This window comes from Crinia signifera, chromosome 4, assembly GCF_055691185.1.
Source record: "Crinia signifera chromosome 4, ASM5569118v1, whole genome shotgun sequence".
Classification (NCBI taxonomy): Eukaryota; Metazoa; Chordata; class Amphibia; order Anura; family Myobatrachidae; genus Crinia; species Crinia signifera.
This window is the reverse complement of record NC_139220.1, coordinates 179,908,328-179,936,122: the sequence shown is the minus strand read 5'-3', so window position 1 is coordinate 179,936,122 and position 27,795 is coordinate 179,908,328. Positions and strand designations below refer to the sequence as shown.

The following is a 27,795-nucleotide window of genomic DNA, read 5'->3' as shown; positions in this document are numbered from 1 at the left end:
CGCAACGGAATCTGCTGCGCTATATAAGAAACTGTAAATAAATAAATAAAATAAATAAATCACCCTTGCATTTATCTCTTGTTAAGGCTTAATACACCTGCCCCAATATGCCATGTAATAAGCCTTGCACGATGTTTCATGCCATGTACAACAACATGTATCATGCCTTGTAATAGGGCCAACATGTAACATGTAATATACCAAGTTATGCCAAGTGAAACAAGATTTAAGGTGTGAAGAAATAAGCAAATCTGCCTTCTTGTGGGCGTTTTAGCATATGTTGCAAAGTAATACATAATCCCAGTATACATGTGTACAAACCATTTTTTTGGCTATATATGTAAAGAATCGCTACAATGGAGGTTATACTGGTTGGCTCGCACCCCTGCAAATTTGCATGGGGGAGGGATGATTTGCACCTGCGCATGCACATTAACAGTTATGCGCATGTGTAGCTGCTGGGTGTGAACAGGCACAGCGAACTGCAAACTCACATCCCATTCACACAGTGCGGGTGTGGGGTGGATAGACGCGCTCAGCATTTCATGGGTGTTCCCCATGAAATGAGGCAGTCAAGTGGCTGCCAGTGGCGGGCAGCTGACCCCACCGGATGTCAGCTGCCTGCCCTGTCTTTGCACAGGGTGCATACAAAGCCAAGGCACCTGAGAGTGTCTTAGTTTTGCATGCACATTCCACATCATTCGATGGTCGACGGCCATTGAATGATGTGGTCCTCGTCCATTAGGCTGTGAATGGATGTTTATGCCAAACATTCATTCGCAACCATGCGGGCAAATTCACCATGTGAAGGGTGGTGGGTGGCAAATGCGAACGTCGGGCGTGCTTTAAATCACATGCAGCGCTGCGAACTTCGCAGCACTGTGTGTGAACCAGAATAAGGTCCAATGTTTCATATAATCCACTGTTATTACTTTAATGTGGTAAAAATAATTTCATTAAATTAAAAAGATTTAAAAAGATTTAAATTCTAGCTAGATCTAGGAAGCTACAGGTAATTTATATGCCTTCATTTCGAGAAATAACATTTGCTGTGTTACCTCCACAGCACATGTAATGCAGTACAATATTATGCTTTGCCACTGCTAAAGTGTACCTGACATACTGTAGGTAATATTTTAGTGTGAAATTTCTCCTGAGTGGCCAGACAGCAGACCTGTGTGGTCTAACATCTGGTGACACTCGCTGTCTGTCTGACCTCCACATTCACAGTACACTGAAAGGCCCTTTTGTCACTGGCGTTTCAGTGCCTCTGTTTTTTTTTGTTTCTGTAATCAACATTTATGTTTCCTAAAAATATACAATGATTAGATTAAAGGTAAACATAAAGACATCTTTGATTATAGGAAAGAGCTTTCAGCATCTAATCACGTACCAGACTGATCATTTTAAGCCTTGTCCAAGCTATGTTGTGCTTGCTTTCTTTTGCTTGATATGTTACATTGCTCAGAATTCAATGATATTATTAAACATAAACTGCTTGTACAGTAATTACTACATACAACAGTACCGTATATACTAGAGTATAAGCCGAGGCACCTAATTTTACAACAAAAAATTGGGAAAATGTATTGACTCAAGTGGGACCCTCACTCGAGTATAAACCAAGGGGGGCTTTTTCAGCATAAAAAATGTTCTGAAAAAGTAGGTTTATACTCTAGTATATATGGTACTTGTTTCCTAGCACGGCGCCCGTCGGGTCCCATCGGGTCCCATCGCATACCATGCGATGGGACCCGATCTGACCCAATATTCGGGTTTTAAGAGCTTCCTATACAATGTTAAAATCGTGGCGCATCGCATGCCATTACAATGGCATACGATGCGATTTCATATTGTACACCCAGATGGCTGATTACTAGGTTAAATGAACCCAAACACCCGAGTTTAATTGTACACCCACCCTGATGGGTAATTATTATGTCAAATGCCCCCCCATTGTTATCGCCACCCCACTATAAACGGCAACCCGAAGCGTGGCAAGCGCAGCGAGCCCGCAAGGGGCGCCAGTACGCGTCCTCCGATCTTTTCATACCCCCACTATCCACGTTGGCGTGGAGTTGATGCTAGATCAGGGGTGGGCAATTATTTTGGCTAGGGGGCCGATTAACACTTCCAGTAAATGTTCGAGGGCCGCCCTCAAACTATCTTGTATAATATACAAGATAGTTTGAGGGCGGCCCTCGAACATTTATATATGTGTGTACATATATTTATATATGTGTGTATATATATTTATATAGGTAATAGAAAATAATAATAATTACAATAAAAATGTTCAATTGTAAAGCGCAATGGAATATGCTGCGCTATATATATGTGTGTGTGTATATATATATATATATATATATATATATATATATATATATACATATACACACACACACACACATAACACTGTGTGTATGTATATATATTCATACATACACACATCTATACATTATAGGGGTGTGTGTGTGTGTGTGTGTATATATATATATATATATATATATATATGCAGATAAAATAGTAGCCTGCTCCTTACTTTGCTTTGCTTAAATATTATTTTTCAGTGGCGTCTGAGAGAGGGGGGGAAGCCAGTAAAGAGGCGAGTTGCCGTTTACCGCCTCAGAGATGTGCCCGCCAAATCCGGACTGCGCATCATTACTGTGGTGTGGGAGGGGATGCGTTCACACGGAGGGCGCACCAACCAATGGCAGCAAAGCGGCTGTCGCGTCACCGCATCCCAACCCACGCTCCCAGTAATGCTATGCGCGGCAGGCACAGTCCGCCATTGGCGGTAGCGGAACAGTGCTCCCGGTCACCACCAATTTAAATGACAAGCAGCTATTCATAGTCGGGCCGCTTGTCATAGTACTGGGTGTCAGTGCGGTGGGCCTGACCTAAGCGGCTCGCGGGCCGCATCTGGCCCACGGGCTGCCTGTTGCCCACCACTGTGCTAGATAGAGCCAGAAGCGTGAAGTTTAGTATTGCCCAGGCAGGCAGTGAGGAGAAGTAAAATCTGTATTCCTTGTGTCATAGCTTATCCACCCTCCTATCTTTCCTCAGTCATGATGCTCTGTTGGTAGCTCATGACACCTGATACGGTACTTGTGTATTTTGGCGGCGCCCCCCGATGTCCGTCGTACGATGAACGGATCGCATCGCATGCCATGCACCCGATGGCATACGATGCGATGCGACGCGATTTTGACCCCTATACGATTAAAAATCGTATAAGCACCCTAAAGGATGCTTTTGAGCACCCTAAGGGGTGCTTACAATGTTAAATGCACCCCCACGCCACCCCCCCACTATAAACGTGAACCCGAAGCTTGGCGAGCGCAGCGAGCCTGCGAGGGGCGGCGGTACGCGTCCTACGACCTTTTCATACCCCCACTATCCACGTCGGCGTGGAGTTGAGAATAGAATAGTGTGGCGAGTGCAGCGAGCCACCGAGCCCGAAGCGTGGCGAGGGGACGCGGATACCTTCACAGGTAAACGCGTCCCTTCACGGGCTTCACAGGTATCCGCGTCCCCTCGCGGGGCTCGCTGCGCTCGCCACGCTTCGGGTTCACATTTATAGTGGGGGGGGGTGGCATGGGGGTGCATTTAACATTGTAAGCACCCATTTGGGTGCTTGACATTGTATAAGCACCCATTAGGGTGCTTATACAATGTTTAATCGCATCGCATCGTATGGCATGTACAATGGCATACAATTTCAAAATTGTATGCCATCGTGCACTGACGTACGATATCGCGTCGCATCGCATACCATCGTATGCGTTATGGTATGCGATGCGATGGGCGCCGCCAAAATACACAAGTACCCCTGATACTTCTGTGTTTCTGCCTGCACTGCCCACTGCCCTGCTCGCATTCTGACTGCCTGGTTTTGCTGCGTCATAAGCAGGGCCGCCAAGAGGGGGTGGGGTGGTGGGTTACTAATTACCTGGGCTTGGGTTTGCTGGAGGGGCCTGGTGGGGGCCCTAGTCTGACACCCCTTTCCCCTCTGTCCCTCCCAGGCAGCAGCACACACCTATAGCATGTGCTGTGCTGACAGCAGGCTCATGCTATAGGTGTGTGTGTGTGGGGGGGGGGGGGGGGGGGCGGGCAACCAAACCACTTCCTCCTTTAGTGTTTTTTCACCCCACCTAAACATTTTGGGGGCATGGCCTAATTGCGGAAGTTGGCCACACCTCCCGCGATTAGGCTACACCTCAAAAATGTAACTCTTGGCGTCCCTGGTCATTAAAGGGACATCTAGTGATGTCAGTGTCTGGTCGGGGGGGGGGGGGGGCTCTGACAAATGGGGGCCCAGGGTACAATATGCCCTGCATCCCCCCTTAATCTGGCTTTGAATATAGCACAAATGTATGTTTATTTCAATATGTAAAAATGTTGTTGCTAGTGGTGAGTTACCAAAGACAAAAGACACATCTGCTTCTTAATTCTGAAATCACATGCATAAACCTTTGATTAAATTTTTATTTTTGTTGTGCTTTCAATCCATTCAGACATTCCATATACTTCAATGCATGAAGTTGCATATTTTACAGTAAAGAACTACAGTTTTATTCAAACATATTTACATTTCATACACAAAAACTCAATATGACATGAATATGTTTTCATTAAATTATATTTATAAATGAATTATAATTTAGCTTTTACATTTTAAGAAAAATATTTACATGAAAATAATTTTTCAGTTTTTTTTTGCTGTACATCCCTATGTAAGAAAAAACCTGTAATACTGTAAATGTGTGAAATACAAAACCAGTATGTTATGCTGTAAGTTCCGTTGACAAAGTAAGGAGATGAAAGATGCTGCAGACTGCACTGTCTACAAATATCTGCTCCGGACATATACATTTTATAACAGGCAGAAGCACTGAAAACTCCATGTCAACAAAGAGTTGTCAAAGACTACCCAGTGTCTGTGATGTGGCTAACACAAACACAATCAACTATTCATTGTGACGTTCTCTTTTTTATAGTTGACAATTGATACGTTTAAGCTGCATAATGTTGTCACAGGGATGAGGTTCTAAAATTTAATCTGAGGTGAATAGTTTTCACAGATCGAATTTGTGTTTTCGACTTCAGCTTTAGCAATTTCATGGCCAATGGCCAATTGGTTTTAGTTTACTGTTTAATTAGACAAAAGTATTTAGTATTAAGTGCAAACAAAACATGGTTTTTTAAAACAAATAAACTAATTTTAAATAAAACGGTACTTGTTTCCTAGCACGGCCAAACCGATTTACATCGGGTGGTCGTGTCGGAAAAATCGGGTCGATCGCATCACATGCGATTTGGTCGCATGCGATGCGATCGACGCGACCGACCGATTTTGGACCCGATTTTTTTTTTTTAATGAAATGTAAATCGGGTCCCTGGGACCCGATATTACATTGAATTCAATGTAAAATATTCCCAACCCCCCCAAATGTCACGGCGTACACCCCACCCCACGATAGACGCCAACCCGAAGCGTGGCGAGCGCAGCGAGCCCGCGAGGGGCGGCGTTGCGCGTCCTCCGACCTTTTCATTCCCCTACTATCCACGTCGGCGTGGAGTTGAGAATAGAATAGTGTGGCGAGCGCAGCGAGCCCGAAGCGTGGCGAGGGGACGCGTATAACTTCACAGGTATACGCGGCCCCTCGCGGGGCTCGCTGCGCTCGCCACGCTTCGGGCACGGTGGCTCGCTGCGCTCGCCACACTATTCTATTCTCAACTCCACGCCGACGTGGATAGTAGGGGAATGAAAAGGTCGGAGGACGCGCACCGCCGCCCCTCGCGGGCTCGCTGCGCTCGCCACGCTTCGGGTTGGCGTCTATCGTGGGGTGACGACGGGGACATCTATAATGTGAAATGGGTCATATTGGCCCATTTCACATTTTTCACATTTTTTCAAGATTTCAATGTTAAAAAATATTTTAACATTGAAGCCTATGGAAAAATCGGGGGCATCGCGTCGGGACCAATGTTAATGGTCCCGACCGACGCGATGCCCCCGATATTTTACCTTTCCCGACAAGATTTCAATGTTAAAATATTTTTTAACATTGAAGCCTATGGGGAAATCGGGGGCATCGCGTCGGTCGCGTCGGGACCATTGTTAATGGTCCCGACCGACGCGATGCCCCCGATATTGTCTCCTAGCCGGCAAAATGGACCTGATTTCAAAGGAAATCGGGTCCATCGTATGGATCGTGTACCTTAACTTAAAGGTACACGATCCATACGATTGTGGCCGTGATAGGAACAAGTACCAATAAAACATTTCCCAATTTATTTACAGTAAAACTTGGGCAGCAGTGATGGCTTAATGGTTAGCATCGCTGCCTTACAGCAATGGGTTCAATACTCACCATGACCCTGACTCTGTGGAGCTTATTTGTATTTTCCCTGTGCTTGCGTGGTTTCTTTCTGTTGCCCCAGTTTTCTCCCACAATCCAAGAACATACTGTTAGGTAGGAAAGATGCAAATAGGCAAATGTCAGTGGCATGTATATAATGGGTGCAGTGTGTGCGGTCCAAGCGGCTCCTATTTCTTCAAGGCTTATCTCTCCGGAGTCCCATGTCGGCAACGGCAATGTCACAGATATCATTTTGCAATGCAGCATGGCGCAGTAGTAAATATGGCATATGCTTGCCATTATTTTACCATTTTCCCGGAGACCGGCGAATACGCATTAGGCCGTGCCATTTATTTACAATTATTGTAAAGCATTGCAGAATAAGTTCAGTATGCACTATTTAAATAACGTAATAAGTAATGAAACAAAGCTAGATGTGACTTGTAAAAATGTATGGCTCCATATATTCATGGCAGGTACTAAGTAGATAGGCCCGTAGGGGGCCTCAGTCCGCTGCACCCCACTTTGCGCCTTTTCAGCAAGCAGCAGCATGAGTTCTCATGTTGTCAGCACAGCACATGCTGTAGTATGCTGTGCTGCAGACAGGCTGATGTTTCTGTGAAGGTAGTGCTCTATATTTGTTCTCAATGGGAACATGCAGTGGCGTAAGTTTGCCCCAGTCGCCCGGAGGCATGATAAATGCTGGCGCCCCCCCCCCCCCCACCTATATATATATATATATATATATGGAACAGAGGGGGCACTTCATATTACCATTTTTATTCTTTAAAAAGAGTAATGATCATTCATAAAAAGTAGGGGTATAGCATAGCACCCATACCAAATCATCCGTCAGCTGTGGACATAATTACCACATGGTTTCAAAAACAATCCCACTGGCACAACTGCTACAGTCAATGATGTTTTATGACTAGCGGGACCTCCAAGTGGCTTTCGCAATGTCCAGCACTGCCAGACGCTGCAGGGTCCCGGTGGCTTCTCAGGAGCCTAGTTAGTAGGGAAGCATCTTGTGTCACTCTGGCCACATACACACCTCTCACTCAGATGCCCACATACACACCACTCACTAAGACGTGCGCACACACATTCACACCTCTCACTTATCTATCCCCATAAAGAACGTTATGAGCAAGGTGATAATGGTTCAGCCAATCAGCTACAATATGTAAATTGACAGGTAAGAGCTGATTGGCTGAACCATTATCACCTTGCACCTTGCAACGTTCTTTATGGGGATAGATAACACTTCTCCAAGCTTCATAAATTCACCCCTCAGATGCCCACATACACACCTCTCACTCAGATGCCCACATACACACCACTTACTAAGATGTGCGCACGCACATTCACACCTCTCACTCAGACGCCCACATACACACCTCTCACTCAGATGCCCACATACACACCACTCACTAAGACGTGCGCACGCACATTCACACCTCTCACTCAGATGCCCACATACACACCTCTTACTCAGATGCCTACATAAACACCACTTACTTAGATGTGCGCACGCACATTCACACCTCTCACTCAGACGCCCACATACACACCTCTCACTCATGCATGCACACACATAAACACCTCTCATACAGATGCGTGCATACAACCATAATTAAATGCACACACAAACACCTTATTCACACAGATGCTCACACACACATGCCTTATTCACACAGATGCTCACACACAAACACCTTATTCACACAGATGCTCACACACACATGCCTTATTCACACAGATGCTCACACACATGCCTTATTCACACAGATGCTCACACACACATGCCTTATTCACACAGATGCTCACACACACATGCCTTTTTCACTCAGATGCACACACATACACACAACTTTTACTTAAAAATACACACACACACACCTATATTAATTAAACAAAAACAACATTCTAAAAAAAAAAAATACACACAAACACTCCACACAAAAATGCTTAAACATCCTATTGCTGCCAACATTTAATACCCCCACCCCACATGTGCCACACACAGTGCAGCAACAGCGCTGCAGTGCCTACCTGCAGGCTGCAGCGATCTCCCCATAATGGAGCAAAAGTCGTCTCCACAGTCCGGGACAGCTCTCAGCCTTGGAGGAGCTCCCCCTGGTGTCAGCCGGCTGCCGACTCACACTGTCTGTGTGAAAATGAATACAAGGAGGCAGCTGGCATGACACAGCTCCTCCGTCTGATGACAAATAAATATTTTCAACTGCGGGGATGGATCGGCGGCCAGTGGGAGGCAATGGAGAAGCGCCCCCTTAAGACAAAAAGCCCGGCGGCAAGCGACTCCATTTCCTCTCGCAGTTCCGCCACTGGGAACATGGCCACGCCTCCTGCAATTAGGCCAAACACTCAAAATATTACCTGGGCCTATTGGGAGCACTGATTGAATACATTGTTTGATTAATTTGTTAAATCATATGCAGTGGTGTCACAAGGGGGTTGGGCAGAGTGTGGTCTGCACTGGGTGTCGCCCACCAAAGAGGAGTGCTGCCTCCTCTTTAGTGACAGAAGATGGTTGCTGTAACATTACATGCAGCACCTGACTCCTGTCACTGTGTAAGAAGCCAGCACTGCATTCAAACTAGTATCTGGGGACAACCTGCATCTCCAGTGATAAAATGGGGCTTTGGAGTGTGAATACATGCTTCCTACAATGAGGCCACAGCCCCTAACTGTGAGGCTGTGTACCATTTTTTTTTATTCACTCTGTGTAGATCGCCACGCCAGGGGGTTTATTTACTAAGATGGGTGTTCTATTGAAGATGAGATGTTGCTATGGGCAACCAATCAGATTATATCTATTATCCTCTATACGGTGCTAAATAAATAAGTAGATTCTGATTGGTTGCTATGGGCAACATCCTACCTTCAATAGAACTCTCATCTTAGTACATAAACCCTCAGGTCTCCATAGTGGTAGAAATGCCACTGACCATATGCAAACTATCATGTCCTTAAATGGCTCTTTTGATTACTTATTTTTAGATGAGTATCTCTTTTCTGGGACTGCTTCAGATTTCCTTGGCAAGGAAACAACATTTACGCGTTCCCTTGGACCTCCTTATGACCATCATTTCATCAGGACGGATATCTCCGATCATTATTGGTTAAATGGTGAGAATTTCATCTGGACATATTTTACTGAACTAATGTATAAGATTAACATATTTAGCATAACATACAATATTTAAATTAATAAATACCTGTGTGAGCTGACTCTTAAGGTACATTTACTAAAGCGAACAAGTGATGGTGTTGCGCACAGCAGCCAAAATACAGATTATACTTTATCACTTCGCCAAGCTTAATAAATCTACCCCTTGTGTTTTTGGAAGTTTTAGTAAATATGCCCCTTAGCTTTAGTGCAGGGAGCGTGAGTTTGCTATATATTTGGCTAAGGGTCCTAGAGCTAATGCTGAGGGAATCTAGTAGTCCTTGATATTCAGTCTCTTCTGTCCATACACTGGTAGGGCAAAAATGCATTAAAACAGGGGTTTGGTTTTATCTACACATGCAATGGACCTTTAAATATTTAGTAGAGAGGGAAAAGGAGACTTCAGGAGTCCTCCCAAAACATTTGCAATGGGTTTAGCAGATCAGTACACTGTCCAAGCATTTAGATACATTTAGATTAGATATATATTCATAAAGGCACTATAAAACAGCTTCCATAAACTATTTTGAAGGTTGGTTGAATTGGATGAGATCCATCAGTCGGGATCCAGTGTCAATGTTTGGGTTCTCTGGGAATGTTGTGTGATTGGTCATCTCCAACACCATCTCCCATAATAGAAAGTAATGTTTTTGTTTATCTATCTATATTTTGCAAAATAATGCAAAACCAGAAAATGAAAGTTAAAAATCAAAGTTTGAACAAAATCATTATCTGTATTCTTATTGCAGGTGCAAAATTCTTTGGTGCATATTCCATCCCAGACACTTACAATCCGGACGATGACAAGATTTACTTCTTCTTTCGGGAAGCATCCCCAGAAGGCAGTGCTTCTGAAAAAACTATATTTTCTCGGGTTGGAAGAGTCTGTAAGGTGAGAATGCTTAAAGTAGGACAGGTTTATGTTACCCTATATAATACAAATGACCTCAAGCAACTGATGCTTTGAAAATTCAATTGTGTGAAAACATATTGTATATAAGAATTACAATAGGTTATCTGAGCATTACTAAATTAATCCTCCAAGTTTAAATAGATTTTGGCTACGCAAATACTACACAGTTAATGACAACAGCAAGATATTGCATTAACATGTTTAGCAATTCATAAAATTATGTTTGGCTGTGTTTTAATCCTTTTGACACAAAAGCCTTGTTTAATACTGTGTATACAGTGTCATTTCTGTCACAGCCATGAATAGCTCTCTGGCATATTAGATGTAGGGTAAATACTCATTAAAATTTTCAATACACTTTCCCTGTCACTGCAGGCTGACGCAGCTTTAAGAGATTGCACCGTAGGGAGTGTTGACACTTTATCGCTGGATGAGCCTTTATCATGGCTTGTTCTGTTTGTGATACATCCAGTGCTCGACAGAGTACATAGAAACAATTTAATGTTTGTACTGGAGATCATTTTTGTGATGTCAGTTCTTATGGTGGCATGCACCTCCACACGTGCAAAAAACATATAAAGATAGAAAAAGATAAATGGCCTAATAATCCTTAATGTATTCTTGTATGGAGGCACTGAAAACATGATAAATAATGAATAAATACACAAACACATCAGAGCTGTAAATGTGTTAATACTTGTATAAAAAATAACACACGGAAAAAAAGATTTAAGTGCAAAACCGTTACAAAATAAATGTAAAATATAGTGGTTATTAGATAAACAGTACACATGATTGCCATAATTGGAATGGATAAAATAAAAAGGATTGATACACTGGATGAAACAAGAGCTGGTGTTAGGAAAAATAATGACACCTCAACATCTTTTGCCATACATTGTGGCTCTATTATACATAGTAGCTAGGCAATATACTCTGTCAAAGCCAACGAGAACAAATAAAAATAAGTATTTAATACAGTATAGCTTTTTTACAATACTCAATATATAAATACTGTGTGTGTGTGTGTGTGTGTGTGCATATATATATCTATATCTAGAAAGCACTTACCCCCTCGCAGAAAGGATTGGAGCCAGCACACGGTAGTAGGTGAAGAAAAAAAGGGTTTATTGCAATTACATCATTGCACAAAGAGACAGCTGCCGACCTGACAGCCGTTTCAACTGCATGTGAGCAGTTTTCATCAGAGGTGAAGCACACTGCAGCAGAGCAAACATATATACCATAAAATTGCGCCAAAAAACATGTAAATGAGGTCAACCAGACCTCCACTGACCTGGCTCGTCATCTCCATTGAGTGACAGCTGGGAAAGCGGGGGAGGGGCTCTGTGATGCAACTGAATGGGAAACTCCAGAGCATAATCAGCCTAGATGCGGCTGTCTCTGGGGTTCCATGCGCATCATGTGTGCGATGCGGCTGCGGTCACTACTTGTACAGCTGAGCCGCTGGGCGCTCATTGTTGCTGAAGGAGAGGGGAAGGGTGATGCTGCGGGCCGTAAGGGGAAGATCATAGATGCTGCGCTGGCGCTGTCATATCAAGTGGATAGTAGCGTATCATGTTGTGTCCATGTGTCAGGCTGGTTGACCCCAGGGTATAGCATAATACAGGGAAGCATGGATGTACAGTGTCAAACAAACGGCAGGGTCGTTAATTGTGCACATAGCCATGTGTTAAAGCAAAAAACACATATTGAAATAAACTGACGACACACAGCGGTGTCAACACCTCTATTGTATATAATGCCTCAAAACTGACGACATTGTTGCACATAGCCATGTGTTAAAGCAAAAAACACATGTTGAAATAAACTGACGACACATAGCGGTGTTAACACCTCTATTGTATATATTGCCTCAAAACTGACGACACGCGGCGGTGTCAACACCTGTACCATAAATTGGGGAAAAAAGTACCGCAAATAACACATCAGCACATCATAGTAGGTAGAAAAGCGCACGGCAGCGCATACATCTGATCCCTGAGCACTCAGCTGTGCCCAGAGTTAGCAAGAACCATCACAGCAATACAGGAAAGACATATAAAATAAAATAAAGGGAATCATAAGTCACAGGAAACAACCCATTTTAAAGTCTTCATTGAGACCCAAGGGTGCAAGGCAGTTCAGTCTGAAAATCCACGAGAGCTCCCGCTGGAGTAACATCCTTTCCCTGTCCCCGCCATATTTGAGGGGAGGGATGTGGTCTAGTATAGTACATTTCAGATCCGTGACTTTATGGGATTTATTGAGAAAGTGTCTCGCAACAGGTAAGTTCTTCAAATCACTGTGTATCACATCTGGACTGGTACTCTTCTTTATGGACGATCTATGTTGGTTCAGCCTCTCTTTAAGCATGCGGGTGGTCTTGCCCACATAGACCAATTTGCAGGGACACTGCAGAGCATATATAACAAATTTGCTGTTACAGTCCAGGCGGTATTTAATATTGAAGGTCTCCCCATCTGAGGGATTGGTGAATTTTGTCCCAGTAAGCAGGAACTGACAGTTCACACAGCTGCCACACTTGAACGTACCCTTCTTTAGTTTAAGCCAATTAAATTTGGAAGATACGGTGGGGTTTGTGGCAGTCTTGACCAGCATATCCCTGAGGTTAGGGCCTCTACAATATGCAAATCTCGGGGGCAGGCTGAGCTCTTTTGATAATATGGGGTCACTGGCTACCAAGTGCCAGTGTTCATTAATTTTCTCTCGGATGTGTTTCGATGCCACTGTATATGTGCTGACAAAATTCAATCTGGGTGATTTATCTGTGGAAGCCGTGGCAGTAGTGCAAAGCAAGTCCTCTCTGTTGAGTAGGGATACCCTCTCCATTGCTTCTTTGACCTCAGCGGCATGATAGCCCCTCTCCAGAAACTTGTTCTTCATAGTTTCCAAGGCTTGCTTCATAGTATCAGGGTCAGATGTGATGCGCACCACCCGTAGGAGTTGCGAGTAAGGCAGACCTCGCTTGAGTGGCTCAGGATGGAAGCTGGAGGCTAGTAGCAATGTGTTTTTGTCCGATTCTTTGGAATAAATCTTTGTACTGAGGTGTCCTTCATGCAGCATCACAGTGACATCTAGATAGTTGATGAGCTTTTGGCTGAGACTGGTGGTGAACCTGATGGTCCCGGGTATAGAATTCAGGTATTGGATGAAACTCAAGAGCTTCTCTTCACCCCCTGTCCAGATCAGGAACAGGTCGTCAATGTACCTCACATACATGACAATGTCTCCACTGTAGGCTGGGTTTCCGATTATGTGCTCCTCCTCATAGGCCGCCATGACCAGGTTGGCATAACTTGGTACCATATTAGACCCCATGGCGGTCCCTTGGCGCTGGAGGAAGAAACGCCCCTCAAAAAGGAAATAGTTCTTGGTCAAGATAGTTTCAATCAGGAGCAGTAAAAACTCAGCCGGTGGCCCATCATATCTGTCATTGTTAAGTATGGCTTGTCGGCATGCTGCTAACCCCAAAGCATGGGGGATATTAGTATAGAGGCTTGTGACATCTAGTGTCACGAGCAAGGACCCCTCAGGGACATGGTTGAGTGCTTGTACCTTGCGGAGAAAGTCACTGGTATCAGCAATGAAGCTTGTGGTGGCCTTCATGACTGGTTGTAAATAGAAGTCCACTAATTGGGACAGAGGCTGGCATAAGGACCCTCTCGCCGATATTATCGGCCTTCCCGGTGGGGTAGAGAGGGACTTATGCACCTTTGGGAGAGTGTAGAGGAAGGGTATCCGAGGATGCGGTTGAGTCAGGAATCTGGCAGTTTCTTCATTGATGAATAGATTCACTTTGCCAAGCTGAATGATCCCATCAATGAGCTTCTTGAATTTCCAGGTCGGGTCAGAGTCCAACTGTTCATAACAGGTTGTGTCTGACAGTTGTGATGTGGCTTCTGCAACATAGTAGCTTCGATTAAGCAGTACAATGCCTCCCCCTTTATCGGCTGGCCTGATTATTAGATCCGCATCAGCCGACAGGGTTTTGATGGCCATTTTCTCTTCTTTAGATATATTGTGGTAGGAGATTTTCTGCCTACCAATAAATGAGTTGGTATCTCTTTTTAATACCCTGGAAAATGTGCTTATAGTGGGGTTGAGAGAAGGTGGGTCAAAAGAGCTCCTGCATTTGAGGGCTGGTCTGCGCTGTGCAGACGTGTCAGTCACTTCAGTGGGAGATGGGTGTTTCAAGAAATGATCCCTTAGGCGCAATTGTCTGCCCAAGCGGAACATGTCGACTTGCCACTTGAATAAGTCCTGCGTGAGGGTGGGGACAAAGGAAAGACCGCGGTTAAGCAGCGTGGATTCAGCTGTGGACAGATTATGGCTGGACAGATTGAAGACGACTGTGCCACACTCTATTTGGGGGGTTTTCTTCTTCCGCCTCTTTCTCCCACCTCTGCGGGTGGGTAATAGAGGTTTTTTGGCAGTCTTCTGTTTCTTTCCCCTCGGGATAGGTAGTTAGGGGGCTGTTGATCTGGAGCAGCTGTTTCTGAATCACTGGCCGAAGTTTGTGATTGCGTGTCAATATCTGTATAGTGTGTAGGGGCTCTTCGCCCTGTGCCTCTGCGTTGCTGCTGTCGGAACCTTCGTGGTTCAATCCTGGAAAACCAGGGGTAAACTCTGCTCTCTTTGTAGTCTTGCTTGACTTGTTTGTACTTGTGCTTCTTAAATTTCAGCAAGTTATCTTTGAAGGATTCGATCTCTTTGTCCAATTTCTGCAGCAGGTCACACTCAGGTCGTTTGAGCATGCTGTATGGCTCCGAACTCAGTACTTCAGCAATCTCTGTCTTGATAGTGTTCAGGTCAATTCCAGTCTGTTCGATGACAAGCAGCATCAGGTCCTGGGAGCATTTATTTAGTATATTGCACCATTTGGTACAAAAATCATTATTGTGCCTTCCCAAAGTTGGCTGGTTGTAGAGCCTGAAACCACGGGGGATAAGTGCCTCCTTATAGTACTGGGATAAAGTCTGTCCATGCAGCAACAGTTCCACTTCGCGTTTCCTTAGTTTGAGCAAATCTCCATATACTTCCTCTGGAGTGTCCTTGTGAAAGGCCAGGTCATCTGTGTCCGTGAAGAGTATCCTGGCAGCATCAGTGGTGCTGAATTGTAAGAATCCCGCAGTGTCACAATTACCGGCTTGCGACATTTGTAAAAGGACAGTGTTGAAGATAGAACAACGAGTTCCAGCAGATACACAGTATCTGCGCAAGCAAGTGCAATGTGTGAAGAACCTCTGGTCCACTTGTATAGGTTTAGAAAGGAAAATAAGACAGGTGCACACTCCCGTTAAAGTGGATATGTAGACAGTTGGGTTCTCAGGTTGGCACTCTGGTTAAAGATAAAACTGTTCCGGTGCCAGGCACATAATGTGGTTAATAGAAAGCACTTACCCCCTCGCAGAAAGGATTGGAGCCAGCACACGGTAGTAGGTGAAGAAAAAAAGGGTTTATTGCAATTACATCATTGCACATATAAATATATAGATATATATATATAAATAGAACACACACACACAATGTGATCCTTGTCACAGCGGGCCTGATTCAGACCTGATCGCTGGCTTACAAATACTCAGAACCCAGCAATCAGGTAAACTTCATCCTGACACAGTGTTTTCCCGCACCTGTGCATGGCTGCAAAAATGTTTGCAGCGTGCACACAGGGGGAAACACATTTGTAATCACTCACCATCCAATGGATTTTCCCCTTTTTGCAGCAACCGAGTAATTCAAGACAGTCCGTGCTGTGAAGGCTGTGAGGAGAAGAAGGCCGCTGCTGACGTCAGCAGCCCTCCCTCCTAATGGCCGGGCAATGTCTGCATTTTCTGGGACCTGATGAAAATGAGTTGTTCTCATTGGTCATACTTACTGACTTTTCCCCCTCTCCAGTGGGAGAGGGAGACCTGGTCAGTGTATAGGAGGCATGCACATTGGGAGGGTGGGCTGATCATGTTATCGTGACTCTGCCCCTGCTATACAGCACCATAAAGACAGGCATGCAGCGGGTGGTGGGACTACGATTACATGATTCATTGTGAATGTGATCCCCCTTGGTCAGCCCACTGGTGTTTGTAACATGCCCCTTGGTCACCCAAGGAAAGGTGGGGGATGTGGGAGACTTGCCCATCCTTCCAGCCCCCCGATTTACTAGAGCATTCCAGTTCAAGTAAACTATTAACAGAGCAGAGAGTACAATCCAAATACATACCTTGTGGTAAACTCATATGCTCTGTGCTCTGGCTTGGATTTAGGAAGGACCCAAACAATGGTAAATTCTGGTGCAATATCCAGTAATTGTGAAATTATCCCTTAAACGTAGTAAATTGGGTGTTAAAGGTGTAGTGGAACATTTTAGAGTATAAATGAAGGAGTCCATATTTTACAGCAAACAAAGTATACAAAATATGCAATATATACAGTAACAATGAATAGTAAGAAAATTCCTGTTATAACAGTAAATGTGCTTTTATGTTAGTACATGTTTTATTGGGATTCCAGTTTGCAAATGAAACATAATCTTGCCAGAGCCATTTACATGTAAATACAGAAGGAACATTCTCTAACTAACCGCTATAATTTTCTGCTGCCTGTAACTGAAAGATTAACAGCCGCAAAGATTGAAGACACAGTTGCTGATACATTTCAGGCTTTTGGAATTACCCTTAATATTATAACATATAGATGTCTGTACCAGTAAGCACTGGTCCAATTTCTTTCCTTCTGATCCTTTCCCTAAGGGGACAGCTGTTGCCTAGTATAGTCTGCTTCCTATTTGGTTTCAGGCCTCGAAAATTATAGAAATCTTAGGATAATTTGCCTAGAGACAAACATCTGTTGCTTTCACCGTTGAAATGTGGGACGTTTTACAACATATTACCTTCTAGAACAGTATGTCTCCATCACAGCGCGCAATAATTGAAGTATTTCATTTTAATACCTGATGTTAATTTGTTGCATATGCTTTTTGTAACACTGCGCAGGTTTGAGTAACAAAATGGTTGCTTTAGTGAAGCAGTAGAAGCATACACAGGCAGAAAGTACAAAGCCCAAGATGTCTTACAGTCCAAATATAATTGAACTGTAAAGAAAGAACTTTTAAAAAAATCAATAGTTTTGCCTGTTCACTTGTTGAGTGGCGAAAATGGGGCTTGTCTGTGAAAATGGCTGTGGATTGTCGAAAAACGGCTGTGATCTCGACAATCCATGGCCGTTTCCGACAAAACAGATCAAACTTGTTTTAAAGTCAGATCTGTTTTGTCGAAAGCCGCCTTCAATGCTGTCAGAAATTACAGCATTAAGTAAGCGACGGCTTCTATTTCCCTGTTGGAAATAGCAGCTGACATTGAATACCGCCCTAAATATGTGCAAAAATTACCCATTTGGGCACACAGCACTTGGGTGATGCGCCTACCACTTTGCTTGGGTTTAGCTATTTCACGCACCTAAACCTAACCTGTTTCAGTGCGATCAGTGCCAAAAAATCCCAACAATTGAATATCACCCCCTGCAATTGCCAGTCACTTTAGATGGGAGATCAGGTGCAATAAAAACTAAATCGACCACTATGTCTCTAAATATGAAGTATTGACATATGGATTTCAAGCAGATAATGATTCTACGTATGTTCATATGTTCTAGACAAACCTGTTTTACAGAAATAAATTAGTATTTCACAAAGATTCATTAACTGTGTCCAGAGGCATAAGTTTATCACATATATAAATATATATATATATATATATATATATATATATCGTATTTGCCGGCGTATAAGACGACTGGGCGTATAAGACGACCCCCCCAACATTTCCACTCAAAATATAGAGTTTGCTATATAAGTGCACCCGGCGTATAAGACGACCCTCCCACTTGGAGGCATGTTTTTCAGGGGAAAAAAGTAGTCTTATACGCCAGCAAATACAGTATATAAGTTTATATATATATATATATATATATATATATATATCTTACAGAATAATATAGATAGCATTCAACAGTGACCAGAGCCTAGAATGAATTGGCAGGGCTGAAGCTATGTGACAATGGTTGGTGGGTGCTGTACATGCAGGTGTCTCTTCAGGGCTTGGACTCCATTGCCCGTGGTAGTTCTGCCCTTCAGTTCAGTCAGTGTAAAAGGTTAACTGCAGTCAATTAGTTATTAACAGCAATGCAAGGTAGAAAAACAGCAATTATAATTAGCAGCAATGGGTCCAGAATATAAATATCCACTGTACTGTTAGAAACGCCATTTCTGGTGACCACTTCTTTCTTTAGCAATGCACTGTAAAAATATACCATTGACCTGTACATAATGTAACATATGTATAATGTCTTAGGCATTTCTATAATGAGTGCAGTGTGCATTGTGCACACTGGCCCCTGGTTCCAGGGCACAAACTGCATCCATACTGTATATTATAGTCCCTCAGAGGCATCTCGGCACTGAAGGCACAAATCACTTGTAAAATGGCCATAACGACCATTTCTGACTGATTTGCGCATGTGCACTGGATAAGTCCTCAGGAACACGGCGTGCATAATGCCAAAGTCTACTTGCCGTCAGAGAAGAGGAGGCTGCACACTGGTCCTCTCCTCTCTTTTAACACCCATGTACAATTAAAGCGCACTTTCTGGAACCTGATCCCTAGAGTTGGGGTTTGTCGGGTGTCTCCCCTGTACCCCAGTCTGACCCTTCATGGTGTGCAATACTGCCTATGGGAACATCCCCTCCTGTAGGAATCAGGTTCCAGACTCTATCTTAGTGCACTTGAATTATACATTATAAACATGTTACATTTTACTGCACAGCACTGTGGTGTTTTCATACTTTTCTACTTTTGAAAAATATTTTCAGGGAGATTGTGAAGGTGACACCTATAAGCATGGTTGTGCACTGCTACATCTGAGAGGCGTGTCATAAAATGACTTACATGACTTACATCACCCCAAGGATCCACTGTACTTGTTGAATAACTAATTCCTTCTATCAAGATTCATTTACTTGCAAGTATACAATATTTGCAAATGATATGCGCTCGCCAGGCTTCGGGCTCGGTGGCTCGCTGCGCTCGCCACATGGATAGTGGGGCTATGAAAAGGTCGGAGGACGCGTACCGCCACCCCTCGTGGGCTCGCTGCGCTCGCCACGCTTCGGGTTGGCGTTGATAGTGAGGGTGGCGTGGGGGTGCTTTTAACATTGTAAGCACCCATTACGGTGCTATTACAATTAATTATCTTATAGGGGGCACATTTAACATTGAAAACACCCATTAGGGTGCTTATACAATTTTAAATCATATACCATTGTATATGGCATACAATGGCATACAATGCAATGGTATACAATTTAAACTTGTATAACATTGGCTGCCATCACGTAACATCGCCGTGCATTGCATACCATCGTATGCCTTATGGTATGCGATCCGATGGGCGCCGTGCTAGGAAACAAGTACCGGTATTTGCAGTGTCGGCTACTGTGCTCTGTGAACCAGAAAAGGATGTTTGTGTGGAAGACAGGAGAGTGTTGGTGCCACTAGTCTGGGAAGGGTCACATCTTAAAAACCTCACGGGTCCACTGGCCTACCAGGAATCTTTCCTGTAAGGCCTGACGTTGCAGGCTAGATGTACCGATGGACACTTACGGATTGATTGTCTATGCCATGACAACTGGTCAGACATTTGCTCCCATTTAGCTTGCTGTAAATTGATTAAGCTAGTGTTTGACCAAGTGTAATGTTATACTTCCTATCTGTGTTCTTAGAACCATGTTATTATGAAAGCTTTATTGTGGTTCCATTATTTACCAAATGTACTGTACATCTTGTGGTAGTTTTCAACTGGTTTTCAGACTGCATTGCTCCATAATTACTTAGAAAAATACATTTGTAACATGTGCTGGGATCTCCCAGATAAGCCCTGACTGAGCATGCTGATGATAAGAGGCTCTGCAAGCACTCCGGTATAGCCTTACAACGGAATCATGACCACAACAAAATTCCCTAAAATAGGCGTTTACAGATGGCTTTAGGAAGATATAGATATGATCTAGAAAACCACAAACATACATTTACACAATGGTCTCTCTCTTCCATCTTATTTCCATAGTTAAACATTAGCTGCATTGAAATCTGACTTATGAGCCAATGTAATTAAATACACATTGAATGCCAATATTTTATTTGGTACTTACAGGGAACAGACGCAACATTGTTCCATGTTCCAGTTTATGTAGGCACTACCAGCCGCCAAAGTATATACTGCTGACAAGACAGCCGGCGTTATGGGCTTATCCTAGCATCTTTTATTAACTTGAGTTTATCCATTACTTTATGATTTATATAAAATGTGTCTGCTCATCCCAAATCTAAGGGCCTGATTCAGATCGATTTCCCGCCGACCTCCTGCAACCCCCCCACTGCCTGAATCGCCTCGGGATAACAAATCCCCTCACATGTGGTTACAAGGAGGATAATCATTCAATGGTTGCTCACCATTGAATAATTTCTCCTGCCTTCGCAAAGAAAAGTCTCAGCCTGGACTGATTTTCCAGCACCCGCTATCCATCAAATTCAGTATGCTCACAACTGAGCATATATCGTATAAAGCCACATCCAGTCATCATATACAGATGGAGCGCCCTCCATCTAGTGGGGGACTGGCGGTCTGATCACCAACCGCGTGCACGTCCCCTTACAACGGAGCTACCCGCCGCCTCACTGCTGGTCCCCGCCGCTCGCCCCCACCTCCCCGCTCCCTCCCTAACCCTGCCCATCTCCCTGAATCGGAGATGGGCAGGGATTATGTCCCCTGCTGCTCAGAAACTGGGAAATGCGTGCATGTGGGACACTCGCGCATCCCATTCAGATGGAGCGGGGCATTTTGGCAAGCCCCGACGATGGCTGAGAGGCGCTCCATCTGTGTAATAAAAGGCTATCTGTGCTCCTCACCTCTGTGGTAGGAATGCAAGTGTTTTGCATGCCGGCGACCGCTAGATGGCACACGATAGAGCAATTCAAATGTTGCTCTGTTTGGCTGCGTCCAGCTTCCAGGGCTAACATTACTGTTATTATGTTCCGTCATTTTGATGGTCTGGGACCTAGGGCCTTATTCTGGTTCACTCCTTCTGACAAATTCCTTCTTAGATGGACAAAACCATGTGCGCTGCAGGTGGGGCAGATGTTACTTGTGCAGAGAGTTTGGGTGGGGTTTTACTTCAAAGTGAGATCTATATTGCAGTAAAAATAATGCAGCCAATATTTACCCTGCACAGAAACAAAATAACTCACCCAAATCTAATTCTCTCTTCACATTTTACATCTGCCCCCCTGCAGTGCACATGGTTTAGTCCATCTAAGAAGGAATTTGTCAGAAAGAGTAAACCAAAATAACCCCCCTAGTTAGGGTTAAATAAGGAATAAAGTAGAGATGATAGGGGTTCAGTCATTGTAGCTAAAAATACTTAAATAATTAATATTTTTTCTTTAAAACAACTTATTTGTTGGTGGAGCACAAATTAACCCTTGATATGCCCACATGCAAATATTTAAATGCTTGTTGCGTGATTACACAGTGCAGGTGTTAGCAAGAACGTTAAACATCAGACTTTCAGGAAATTGTAAAGACCTGGCAAACAACACCGTGTCTACCCTTTGCCAGGTCTATAAATGCTTGGTGCTGGCAGTTCTATGCTGAGCACCTTTCAGTTTCCATTAAGTCGTTTCCAGTCACCACCTCCAGTGTAGACCTTTCCACACTTCCATAATGAATCTCTCTTAAAGGGTTTATGGGGAAAAAAAAATTTGTAGCAATTTCCATTTAGCAAATGTATGGCGTTCTCACGCAATCCTATGTTAATACTATTCGTTCTTATGTTTGCTTAATAATGATTGTTAACTATTTATTATTTAAGTTATACAGCAGAATTCTTTGATATTGTGCATATTTTTTGTAAAGCAATGTGTAAAACCTGCAGAACATTCATTTCTTCCCACTGTTATTGCCATCTATTTTCTTCTATTAACTCTATCAATCATGAAGACAAAAAATACTATATAGAAGCATGGACATAGATTGTACTGTATAACGCAAATATTTGTAAAGGAAATTCCTGAATTAGTTTGATTTCTGCAGACGTTACACATTATTACAGAGAATGGAATAGTAGCAGGCCCATATACTGCAACCTAAAACAGTTCAGGATGACTTATTTAAAGGGGGTGTGCACACTTAGGTGATGGATGATTTCACACAAATGAGAATTACATTTTAGCATTACCACACATGTAGAAACGCAGCGGTAATGAATCACAGAACTTAAGGAGTAAGATATAAACAATCATTGAATATTTCATAACCTTTGTACCATAACCAATCTGAGAAAGATGCAGTAAAACACATAATAAAAAACAGTCAAGGAAAACACTTTATCATGCATTTGAACCTTCAAGCACAATGCTTTTCAAAATGCTCCAATAGAGCATTAATGGATTCAGGGACCTCCAAGATTCCCAACAGCAAAGTGCTTCCTACGTATAGAACCAATCATTGCCAGAGGACTTCACCATAAGCTAAGTGAGGCAAGACAGTAGAGGGAAATTACCCCAGAAAAGATATGAACAAATCACAATTTAGGGCTGCAAAGATTGCTGCTGCCCACTGTTATAGGGAACATTTACTAAGATTAGGAGTTCTATTGAAGATGGAATGTTGCCCATAGAAACCAATCAGTTTCTACTTCGTCTTTATTTAGCCCCTTTTAGAAGATTATAGATATAATCTGACTGGATGCTATGGGCAACATCCCATTTTCAACAGAACTCCAATCTTCGCAAATTTACCCCTTAAGGCCCATACATACTATAAGATTATCTTTACAATCTGGCTGTTGGGAATGAAAATCTGGACATTTTTTGGGAGCAAATTACAATTGACTATTTGCCTCTAAACATGGAAAACAAAGCAAAAAAAGTCAGTCAGACAAATTGGTTTACTCAATTTATGTTGATGACAGCTTTTGTCCATTTTCCATCTTTTGGGAGCAAATGGTTCATTGTAATTTGTTCCCAAAAATTTCCAGATATTCATTCCAACCAACCAGATTGGATAGATAATCTTATAGCGTGTTTGGGCCTTTACTCTGTAATAGAGAGCTAATCTGCAAATGATGTCCGGTAATGTTTAAAAGGAATTCCTTAATGTCTTTTTAATAGGATTTGCTATATTTTCTCACATTTTAATTTTCACGTTACTGAATTTCACATATTTGCATTGATTTATTTATTCACATTTTGACTGACACATTTTAGCTTGGTGACCAATAACAGAGCACTGGCCCATGAGCCATTCTGCTTAAGAAAACAGGATCAGAGGTGTCCCTGCATATCTGCTCGACATATCAACGGGTCTAGATCGACAATCACGTGGTTGAATGCCTCTAGTTAGACGTCTAAAGAAAGTTGACCGTAACAAAAGTTGAATGCAAGCATTAGATCGACAGGAACGTGACTGACATGAGTTTTTCATGATTTCTTGCTTTAGACCAACTTGGTTCATACTTAACCATCCAAGTGGGCACAGAGTTGGATTATAATAGTGCGCTCGCCATGCGAGGGGACACTGTACACTTCTACTGTATGTTAACATAGGCACCAAAAAACAACATAAAGACTTGTCAACCTAGTAACTGTTGATCATGCCCCGGTCAATCTAACACTTGCATCTAACTTTTGTTATCTTTAGACATCTGACTACATGCGTCCGATCAAGAGCCCTCAATCCGCTTTACAGAACCCCGTGCATATCTAGCCTCCTATCACATTAGCCAGCCCTTATATTTGTGTATTTGTGCTTCTTTTTTGTGACTTTTCCATTAAAACTGAATGTGGCTGTATCTGCATATGAGGAAATTCATTCACTTACCATCACACACTGTATGTGTGTCACATAAAGTGGCCAGGATGCTGCCTCACTTCATAACTGACTCTTCAGGCTCAGCTGTCAGTCAGCAGTCCTGCACCACCCACACCTCTCATACACAGTGCAGCACTGTATGGGGGGGGATTACAACTATTCGAACTGTCATTAAACCATTGATGGTCAGTGGCCGTCCATACTGCTATTTCTTACTTTATTCCCAACACAGAATCAGGCCTATAAAACATGCACTGTATTCATTTAATAACTTAAATACAAATAGTCGTGGGGTGTCTACTCAATCGGAATGTTCAATTAGAAATGCTTTCACAATTAAATTGTGAAAGAAGGGGGAGCAAAATAAACTTTCATGTGAATTAGACCAGTTATTTCAAAATCATAAAATTGGTGTTACAACTTTTAAGTAGAAAATGTTATATTTGTCTGGAGGCTTATATTACAGTTGGAATTGTACCAAAGGGATTAAGGAAAAAACAAATCATACCTGCAAGACACCTCCTAAATAATAGGTTTATCCCCAAGTGGAAAGATGAATGCTTTTGCTGTGCAACTAGTTGCAACTAGGCTTATTTATGATCATAGTGGAGGAGGAAATACAGAGGCAATATTCAAGAGAGGAAATTACTGAGAGTACACATAAAGTAAATGTTTTAAAGAGTCATCAGGTTTTTCAAAATTTCAAATTAAAGGAGGTAGAAAGATCTCCAAATTATTCTAGAAATAAAACTGAAGTGATTCTGGAAACATACACATGTCTGCACCTGGGTGGTGGGAGATGTCTATGGTGAAAGTATTTGGTGAGTATGGTGCCCTTTGTCCCTAGAAGGTAACTTTGTGGAGGATTTAATGATAATGATATGAACATTAACATTTTTTGGAAGGAAGTGGAGGAATTAATTTCCCTTTTGGGACCATTAAATACAGTTTTAGAAAAAAACATTTGCACAGCTTGATTTTTGGCCATAATATTGTTTGGATAATGAGACACAGACAAGCAAATACTTTAGACAAATTATTGTGAAAACTGGGCTTAAAAGAAAATGAGCAGCTCCGATTGTGCACTGCAGCCACTTGCCAGTGAGATGATGTCACCCATAAGAGGGGGTTTTCCCCTCTCCCTGTGTGCGTCACTACAAACAGCATCTACAGAAAAAAGTAATAGAATGTTTGCACTTTAAAACTGAGAGACATAGGGGTTTATTCTAGTTCATTCTTTCTGACAAAATCCTTCTTAGATGGACAAAACCATGTGCACTGCGGGTGGGGCAGATGTAACTTGTGCAGAGAGAATTAGATTTGGGTGGGGTTTTTCTTCAAAGTGAGATCTATATTGCAGTGTAAAATAAAGCAGCCAGTATTTCCCCTGCACAGAAACAAAATAACTCACCCAAATCTAATTCTATCTGCACATGTTACATCTGCCCCCCCCCCTGCAGTGCACATGGTTTTGTCCATCTAAGAAGGATTTTGTCAGAAAGAATGAACTAGAATAACCCCCATAGTAATGGCACACATCTTGAAAAAAAAAAAAAAAAACATTGCTTCAACAAATGACATACATCACGTATAAGATCCCTGAATGACAACTAATGCTGGGTACACACCAGGATGATATGACCCAAAACGAGTCAATTTAGATACAATCTCGACCGATTGTATGTAAATTGGCCATGTTTTGGGACATTTCGCTGTCCTTTTGATGCGATCCTGATCATCCCATGCGCGGCCCTGCGGGTCGGTCTGTCTTTTCTAAAATCCTACCTGCTGCAGGTAGGATCTCAGAACCGACCATTGCAGTGGGTGGGGGTCATGATCGGATCGCGATCACATCAGTGGCATTTTCGCGGCGTGTCGGCGGCGGGTCGACGGTGCCGTCAGCTTGTGAGCGAATTGTACGTTCCTGTGACGACCTGCTCACAAGCACCATTGTCCTGGTGTGTACCGGGCATAAGTCACTCTGTAAGTAGCAATCAGCAAACATAGCTGTTAGGATCCGCCTCCAGCGGATCTGTGTTATGCGCAGATTCACATATTCTGTGTGTAGTTTCATGTTCTCCCTGGATTCTGCTCCCTGGGTTTATCCCAGCCTGTGTGTGTGTGTTTACTCGCTGGTGGCATCCAGTGGTCAGCCTGGGCCATTGCAGCTCACTTCCAGTACTGTGTGTTCTGGACTCAGGTGTCTTGATTAGGCTCCTAGCCTGCAGTGCACACCTTCAGGCTATGTGTAATCAGCACCACATTGTGCTCTCTATATAAACCCTCTGGTTGTTCAGTCCCATGCCGGTTATAGCTTTTGCACCTCAGGGTCTCAAGTGTTCCTGGTTCCTGCTTACCCACTGCTCCTGGTTCCTGTGTCCAGTCATCCTGCATCCTGTCATTGATTCCCAGCTGTGTCCTCCATCCAGTCTCCTGTCCTCCCGGTGTCCGTGTGTCGTCCTTTATCCGTCTCCCGGTCCCTGCAGCTCCTGTTGGTCTTTGTGGGATTCCTTCTCCAGATATTGATATCCCTCGGTTCCAGATAAGTTGGGAAGATTCCCCCTCTTTGTCTCCGTACTAATCATTTGCTTATTGTGTCAGCGTATAGTGTATTGTTACACCTGTCAGCAGTTCTTAGTGTGTCAGCATATCGTGTATTGTTACACCCGTCAGCAGTTCTTAGTGTGTCAGCATACTGTGTATGGTTACACCTGTTAAGCATTAGCACAGCGGGTTCCTGTTTAGAGTGCTATCCACTGGCACCCCTCTCCGCAGGGCAGGGTGGTCCTCGCCTCTTTGTTTGTAGGTAGGTTTCCCCTTGTTCATCACTGGCCTTGGCGTGTGTGTTGTCCTAACATAAGACCAGGTGGCATCGAGGTGGGAGCCTGACTAACGGGCTCCCACGAACGCGGCTATTATTGGTGAAGCCTAGCACCCCGCACACACACGTCAACTCCATCTGAGTACAACGGAGTCAGGTTGGCGAGGCTGCCCTGGTCCTGTCACTATCTCCTTCCAGCCAGTGTCACGTGGTGTCTCACCAGACAGCGTGGCACAGGAGATCCTAACATTATAACCGGCCATACAGCACTCTGGAGCTGGGTTCTGCCCTCTCAGTCCAGAGATTTCAAGCCGTGTCAGTTTTTTGCCCGTGTCAGCTTTTTGCCCGTGTCAGCTTTTTCTTGTGTCAGTTTTTTTTCTTGCTGGTGTATAAACTTGCATGGCCATATCATGCAGGCCATGCAAGAGTCATTAGCGGCTCTAAATTTGGCATTCAATGCCGTAAAACCTGGGCAGTGGGAGATTTTGCAGCAGTCTCTTCTGCAGCTGCAAAGACTCATCACTGATATTTTTCTGATCCTCCCAGAGGTCACTGGGGT

General features: G+C 43.4%; 1 protein-coding gene across 1 annotated transcript in view; it reads left to right on the top strand.

Moving 5' to 3' along the window:
• The window catches only part of SEMA3D (semaphorin 3D), a 206,216-nt gene that overhangs the window by 108,521 nt on the left and 69,900 nt on the right, over positions 1–27,795 (top strand). The window contains exons 7-8 of the mRNA XM_083183086.1: positions 9,390–9,518; positions 10,308–10,450. Of these exons, the coding sequence (XP_083039212.1) occupies positions 9,390–9,518; positions 10,308–10,450 (272 nt within the window). The remainder of the gene's footprint in view (positions 1–9,389; positions 9,519–10,307; positions 10,451–27,795) is intronic.